At 35.7% G+C, this 8027-nt stretch overlaps 1 protein-coding gene across 1 annotated transcript; it reads left to right on the forward strand.

Annotated features, from left to right (window-relative positions):
- Positions 1–1279: 1279 nt before the first annotated feature.
- Positions 1280–5180, forward strand: LOC140815039 (potassium transporter 5-like). The gene is made up of 9 exons (XM_073174145.1): positions 1280–1534; positions 1600–1822; positions 2163–2411; positions 2508–2546; positions 2626–2886; positions 2989–3041; positions 3191–3305; positions 3387–3641; positions 3927–5180. The coding sequence occupies exons 1-9, from the start codon at positions 1352–1354 to the stop codon at positions 5000–5002; spliced, it is 2454 nt and encodes an 817-aa protein (XP_073030246.1). The 5' UTR covers positions 1280–1351; the 3' UTR covers positions 5003–5180.
- The last annotated feature ends 2847 nt before the right edge of the window (positions 5181–8027 follow it).

Genomic DNA, 8027 nt, shown 5'->3' on the forward strand with positions numbered 1-8027 from the left:
CCCTATGTACTGTTACAACACTGTTGCCGTTGTGAAAACGAAGGAGCCGGTGTCTCATCAGTGATCCAAACATATACTAAGGAAGTTTCACATCATCCGGGAGATTGTGGAAATATGAGACATATCAGTAAAGAATTGCCTCATCAGACAACGTTGCTAATTCACTTCCGAATCTCCTGTCAGGACCGTCGTTTGAGAAGCATGTTGAAGTAATGGGTTTGAGATCTATGGATAGTTGTTTACAGGACAAGTGAGAGTAATTAGAGTAGGTACTCCACGAAACAACTTGTGACTTAGCTTTCTTTATTGACTCTTGTATAAAAATAATATTAATTTAATAATATTTTACCATTTTATCCATTCATATCATTTACTTCATTTCCATACATATACAAGCTACATATATAAAACCATTGAGTATACTATAGTACCATGGGGTATAATTCACAACATAAATCATGAAATTTATTGAGAAGTGTATTGTATATTCTAAACTAGCTTGTTCCTAGTCAATTCATCCGTAAGAAACAAGGATATAGGTTGCTCGAGCTCGAGACTTGCATCTGCGACGTGGACTCCATGTTTCATCGGTAAGGATATGTATTTTTCCACTCATGCAGATAGTTGCTCATTGGATGAGACACTGAAATTTTTTTTTCTCGAACTTTCCAAGTAGTTATCATTTATCGAATGATTTAATCCGTGATTATTGTTGTATACTATTAGCCCTTTGACCGGGACATCATGGAGGCTTTGTGTACTAGCACTGCACTTTGATTCATTTACCGATTTCATGAGGGACATAAAATGGTCGGGTTGAGTGTAGTTTCGATATACGTAAGAGCCGATACATTACAGTCGAAGATTCGCCGCTCACCTATGAGTGCCATCAGATCCATGATCAGAGCGTGACATCTTCTTTCTTAGTATACTATACAAAGTATTGTTGCTCATTTTAATATATTTTATATACAAATTTATTATTTATATATGTTAGACGAGTCGATCCGCTTCATACTTAGATTGAAAATAATATTTTCACATAAAAAATAATATTTTTCAGAGATCGAGTCAGATAAAAGATGTGTTTTAAAAAATTGACATGTGAGACAATCTTATATAAGTTTTCGTATATTTTTAATTGTTTTTATCTGGATGTCTCATAATGGCAAATGGGACAAAAAAAAAAGTTACAATTACGATGTGCGAGTGATTTATATATTCAAGGCATCATAATTCCAATTAAAATAATCAGTCAAAGACAAATAATGCACTAAAAAATTCCACGCACGTCCACGTACGTACCAGCGACTCAACCATATAAATCAGCACCAGCGGCTAGCAAGCTCCGATGAAACACATAGCGATGACGGATCAGGAATTTGACTCTCATGATCTTGAGAAGACAGAAGCACCAGCACCAAACACCCATTTGACGGAACGCAAATCTTCATGGGGCAGGCTCCGTCGCGTCGACTCCTTGAACATGGAGGCCGGAAATATCTCTACCAAACATGGCCGCTCCTCTCGCCAGGTCCTTTATTCCTCGTTATAGTACTCATCGATCACCAGGCTGCTAACTCTTTTTTTATGGTGCAGGCGAGTTGGGGCAGGACATTTAGTTTGGCATTCCAAAGCGTGGGAGTCATATATGGAGATATCGGGACCTCGCCGTTGTATGTGTACGCTTCCACTTTCCCCAACGAGATTCAGCATAAGGACGACATACTTGGAGCTCTGTCGCTCATCATTTATACCCTTGTGCTTGTTCCTATGATCAAATATGTCTTCCTTGTTTTGAGGGCTAATGACCATGGAGATGGTATGTTATCTAAACCGTTGTTTCCATTTTTTATTTTAAAAAACACTTAGATAATTGTCTTTATTTGTTCTTTTTGTATGTTTAGCTGAGACCCATTTGTTGTTCCGTAGAACTTTTTTTTATTTTTTTATATATTAAAACCCAATATTTCTTACTAAACATATACACACCAAAAAAGTCAACTTGGCCACTATTGCTAGTATGGCGTATAGAAGTGATCTTGTAAGTTGGATCAAAACATGTCAACTTGAGGAACTAAATTTTGATTTTCCCAAATCCATGCAATATATAAGATTATCCTAGATGTAATAATGAAATTCACACGGTGTGCATGTTGCAGGGGGTACATTTGCCTTGTATTCCTTAATATGTAGGTATGCGAATGTGAGCCTGATACCGAAAAATCAACCTGAAGATGCCCAACTGTCAAACTACAGACTCGAAACTCCATCGACGCATCTTCGGAGGGCTCAAAAGATCAAAGAGAAGCTTGAGAAGAGCAAGACTGCTAAAGTTGTGCTTTTCCTCTGCACGATTCTTGGGACTTCCATGGTTATTGGTGATGGTGTTCTTACACCCTGCATCTCAGGTATATATCCTCATTAAATTGTCGTAAAAAATGGGCTTTTAAATTAATCAACTCGGGTGGTTCCCCTAACACGTTATTTTTTTATTGAATTGATAGTCCTTTCTGCCGTTAATGGAATCAAGGGTGTGGACAAAGGTAAGTGCAATTTTTATTCTTGTTCTGTGTTCTTGATTTATATTAATGAATAATGATATGTATATATATAACTTTGCAGATACCGCTGCCTATATTTCAATCGCGATATTGATTGTTATCTTCTGCGTACAACGATTCGGTACCGATAAAGTTGGCACCACCTTTGCTCCTGCAATCTGCTTATGGTTTTTATTAATAAGTGGGATCGGTCTCTACAACTTATTCAAGCATGAACCCGGTGTGTTGCGAGCTTTCAATCCTATGTACATCGTGAGTTACTTCCAAAGAAATGGTCACGCCGCCTGGGTATCACTTGGTGGAATTGTTCTCTGCATCACTGGTAATATCTATTTATGAATATGTCTTCTTTTGTCTTCTGGGAAATTGTTTGATATTCACTAGTCAACCCATGTTCTCTCTTCATCTAATAAATTTTCAACAGGGACTGAGGCCATGTTTGCTGACTTAGGCCATTTCAACTTGCCGGCCGTACAAGTAAGTAGCGAGTCCATTATATAGAGTATCGTTAGCGTGGATCCTTGAATCCGATAGAGGCATGAATAGTATGTAGCCTGCTTGTAATTTTATTTGAACTGAAATCTGTTTCTTTTCGTCTGAAGAATTTCCTTTTTGCTTCACTTCAGATTAGCTTCTCAGGAATTGTTTTTCCTGCTCTCCTTACTGCATATATTGGACAAGCCGCATACCTTTCCAAGTTTCCCGATCAAGTGAAGGACACATTTTATGCCTCCATACCAGGTAATTTCTCTCTAGAATAATCCTATAGAAACACAAGTGTAAATCTCATCTACTTTTTATGTCAAACTTGATATTGTACAGGTCCACTTTATTGGCCAACATTCATTGTGGCTATCGCCGCAGCCATTATCGCTAGTCAAGCTATGATATCTGGAGCATTTTCTATCATTTCCCAATCCCTCAGCCTAAGTTGTTTCCCAAGAGTAAAAGTTGTCCACACTTCTGCTAAATATGAAGGACAAGTCTACATTCCTGATATCAACTACATTCTCATGATCGCTTGTATCGTCGTGACCTTTGGTTTCAAATCGACAGAAAGGATCGGCAATGCCTACGGTAAAATCATCAAACTAACTTTTACTTTTTATTAGAATTCAAAGAATAGTATTGATATTTCTATTATTTGGTTTTATTATGTTTTTCGAGGACATTTTCACTAATAAAATGGATTGATGTTTGTTTCTAAATCTTCATGGCCAAACAACGTAACTCATGTGTTATGTTTTCTTCCCCACCATATATAATTTTACTGTATAACACTTCTTAAACAACCAGAATTTCTTATATATATAGTAATATAACATGATAAGTAACATAGTATAATGTTCATATTAATTGTAGGTATAGCTGTTGTTTCCGTGATGGTGATAACAACGTCTCTCGTTACGTTGATAATGCTATTTATATGGAAGACGAAGATTTGGTGGATCTGTTTGTTCTTCCTAGTATTCATGTCGGTGGAGCTGCTATATCTATCATCTGTCCTTTACAAGTTTACCCAAGGAGGATACCTCCCATTGGGTTTCTCTTTGGTGCTTATGATAATAATGGGTACATGGCATTATGCGCAACAACAACGTTACATATTCGAAATGAAAAATAAGGTTTCAAGTGTGTATGTGAGGGACTTGGCAAAAAACACAGACATAATGAGGCTACCAGGCATTGGGCTTCTGTATTCAGAACTTGTTCAAGGAATCCCACCAATATTCTCTCACTTTGTTTCTAATGTCCCTTGCATTCATTCTGTTGTAGTAATGGTCTCAATAAAGGCCATTCCTATCAGCTACGTTGCGCTCGAGGAGCGGTTTTTGTTTAGACAAGTCGAGCATAGAGACTACCATGTTTACAGGTGTGTAGCAAGGTATGGATACAAGGATGCAATTGAGGAACCACACGAATTTGAACGACAACTAGTTCATAAGTTGAAGGAGTTCATAAGGCATGAACTTTTCATACATGAAGGAGTAGTTGAAAATGAACCGATGCACGGGCACGGCCATGAGGTGAAAACCATCACACATTCTGGCTTATTGGGCGAAGGAAATGCGAGAAAGTCTACTTCTTGTGTTGTGGTACCCACCGAACAATCGACACCGGATCAACATATCACCTCTCGTATTTCGTCAAGTTCGATTCAGTCTGTTAGTTCAGGTAGCAGGATGATCAACATCCCAGTTGCCCAGATTCAGGGAGCTGAAGAACATGTGCAATTTGTTGATAAAGCAATGGATCAAGGTGTGTTTTATCTTATAGGAGAAGCAGAAGTGGTTGCAAAAAAGGACTCTTCTTTGCTCAAGAAGATCATAATAAACTACCTCTACAGTTTCCTTAGGAAGAATTTCAGGAATGGAGGAAAAGTATTAGCCATTCCTCAGACAAGACTTCTTAAAGTTGGAATGAATTATGAAATTTGAATACATTATATTTATGTTTTCTTTTATTGTATTTATTTATAAGTGATGTATATGTATTCTGCTAAATTTTTCCTTCTGTAAAAGTGTGAGTTTCCTATGTTGATTTACTTTATAGTCTCTGCTTCACAAGTGTTGCTTTCTATTTACTCACTTTGCCTCTGTCCACAGATTTCTTGAATTACTGGACTGACTTCTTCCATTTTCATTTACTTTGACTATCACGTCTCTTTCAATATTATTTTTAGAGCTCGAGTGCTTTTTATTTGTTTTTATATATTTTGGTTGTGCACTGTATATTAGTTTTAAGTAAAATGTATTAATGTTTCTCTGTGTGGATATTAATTATTGAGTCAATTGTTTGCTGAAAGAAGTTCATCGAAATTGAAGTTGATCAAAATTTATCGTTATTCAACTATGTTACAAGACAAACTTAACTGATCGACTACGTTGTCAATATAAAAAAAGATAGTTGAAATCTTAAATATGAAGATTTAGCTAGTATTTTTGTTGTCAAAACTTTAAGAATTTGTAATATTTAAGTGATTATTTAAAATATTTTTGTTAGGTTATTTGATTACGTTACATACATTTTGAATGTTATATGTTATTTCACGTTTTATATTTTACATATTTTTGTTTATAAAAATATTTCATTGGTTAAAAAAATGACCTTATTTTATTATGAGTAAGTCTCTTGTGAGACGGTCTCACGAATATTTATCTGTGAGACGGGTCAAACCAACCGATATTCACAATAAAAATTCATACTCTTAGTATAAAAAATAATACTTTTTCATGGATGATCCAAATAAGAGATCCGTCTCATAAAATGTGACACGTGAGAACGTCTCACACAAGTTTTTGCATTTTATTATCTAGTGGGAGAAAAGTTAAAGAATTTAACTACGAACAATAAATGATGAAATCATCAAATGAATTTATGTATTTGATACAGATTGTTTCTTGGAACTCCAAGAAATGGGTGAATTTTCCAAGAACCAACAAAAGTTAGAGAAGGTACTTCGACCATCCGGATCACTTCCCCAATCGGCATTACAATAACCAAGAAGAGCAAACTTTGAGGGTACACTTAAGCAAATGCTGAAGTGTAGTGTACCATTGATATAACGAAGTTTACGCCAAACAACCTGTCCATGCGAATAAAGAGGAACTTGAATGAACTTAAGAAACTTTATTGACATTGTAAAGTCACATCCCCCAATGATCACCATCTCTTTTAGATGACTTGAGTCATGTTGACATTGGAGTAGACAGAGCTTTTGCAAGATCTATTTTTGTTTTGAAAACTAGCTCTCGAGCATACTTGGACTGTTTAAGGAAAGATTTTTCAATTCAATAATAAACTTCAATACCCAATAAATAGGAGTTAGTTGTCTCACATTGGTTGGATAAAATACCTGGGAGTTGCATATATGGGCTTGAACAATCCTCCCCCGTAGAGCTAACTTTTGAGATTGAGTTATGTCTAAGTTCTAATCTTAACTTTGTATCAGAGCCAATGTCACGAGTTCGATTATCATTGATTGCAAGGACGTGCAATAATTGTCTCTGATTGATAGAGCGATCGAACCGTGGTGCTTTAACTGTTATGCGGTTTAAAAAATTAGAGTTGCACTATTTTGGAAAAGCGGCAAGCGCTCAATTCTATAATTGATATAGAGCTCAGGTTGCATTGTTATGTGTTGGACTGTCTATATTTGGACCGCCTGTTCTGCCCATAGTCGGGTCATTTGTAAACTTCATGATCTAGATGTTCATTCCTGGGCGTGATAAGGGGTGTTAGTTGTCTAACATCGGTTTGATAAAATACCTGAGAGTTGCATATATGGACTTGGACATACCAGAGATGTCAATGGGTCCGGGTTTTACCCAGACCGACGATGGACCCGCGTGTATGGGTGGGTTTGGGCATACTAAATGGGTCATGGGGTGGGTCTCGGGTCCAATTTTTCAGACCCGATCGGGTATGGGGCGGGTCATGGGTCCTATAATACCCGTCCCATATATGTGGATATAAATATTCTAGTGTTTTAGTTTTATTAATTTTTATTTTTAGTAGCTTACCTCAATCATAACGATCTTAGCTATTCCTTTGTCAACTGTTGCATTTGAATATACTTTTAGGAATATTGGAAGAATAGTTGGTCATCATCTTAGTAGACTTAATCCAACGACTTTGGAGGCATTGATGTGCTTGCGAATATGGTTGTGGGGTGAGGTGAAAGGTAAATAAATCACAGTTTTATTTTGTTATTGTACTTTCATTTTAATTTTTTTACTGTACTTTCTCTCTTTAAATTACATTTTTTTACAATTTGAAATTACAGTTTTATTTTTTCAATGTACTTTTCCTATTTAATTTTGTAGTTAATTCTTCAAGTAGTTTATCAACTTGTCACACAATTCTTGATGAAGAGGAAAATGATCCCGAAGAATGTGTCTGAAATATTGTCTACTCGCTGATTTTATATTGATCTGTTTAAATTATGTTATAACTTAATTTTGGGGATGCCAATATTTTTTTGGAGATCTAGTAACTCTTTTTTTATGTAATTCTTTATGTTGTGAAAATACTTTGTTTGTTATTATTAATTGTGGTCGAAGATGTAATGCCCCGAAAAAAATTTAAAGGTCCACGCAAACCACATGCGCAAATTATTAAATTCCTTGTGCTTTTCAATTAATGGTTTTAATTGCATGAATTAATTAAGTTTTGCATATTTGCATGTTTAAAAAATATATTTTCTGCATGATTGCATTAAAATATATTTTTAAAAGGTTATTCGAGTTGCGATCGAGGAACGGGGACCGAGGGCCGAAAAAGAGAAAATGTTTTTATTAAATATTTGTTTTAATTATTTAAATTAAGGGTGGTGATTTTTCTTATTTTTGAAAATAATGGGTTTTGAGGTGATTTTATACGCCGGGGCGTAAATTTTTTTTCGGTGTTGGATTTTCAACAAAAATACGAACTTTTAAGCAACCCGGCTATTAAATTCACAAA

Source organism: Primulina eburnea, chromosome 15, assembly GCF_022965805.1.
Source record: "Primulina eburnea isolate SZY01 chromosome 15, ASM2296580v1, whole genome shotgun sequence".
Taxonomy (NCBI): Eukaryota; Viridiplantae; Streptophyta; class Magnoliopsida; order Lamiales; family Gesneriaceae; genus Primulina; species Primulina eburnea.

Bases quoted from the DNA above. Each gene is read 5' to 3' on its own strand.
- LOC140815039 (XM_073174145.1), top strand. From the start codon at position 1,352: ATGAAACACATAGCGATGACGGATCAGGAATTTGACTCTCATGATCTT. The intron at 2,887-2,988 runs GTAATATCTATT...AATTTTCAACAG, and splicing joins AATTGTTCTCTGCATCACTG to GGACTGAGGCCATGTTTGCT. The intron at 3,306-3,386 runs GTAATTTCTCTC...GATATTGTACAG, and splicing joins ATTTTATGCCTCCATACCAG to GTCCACTTTATTGGCCAACA.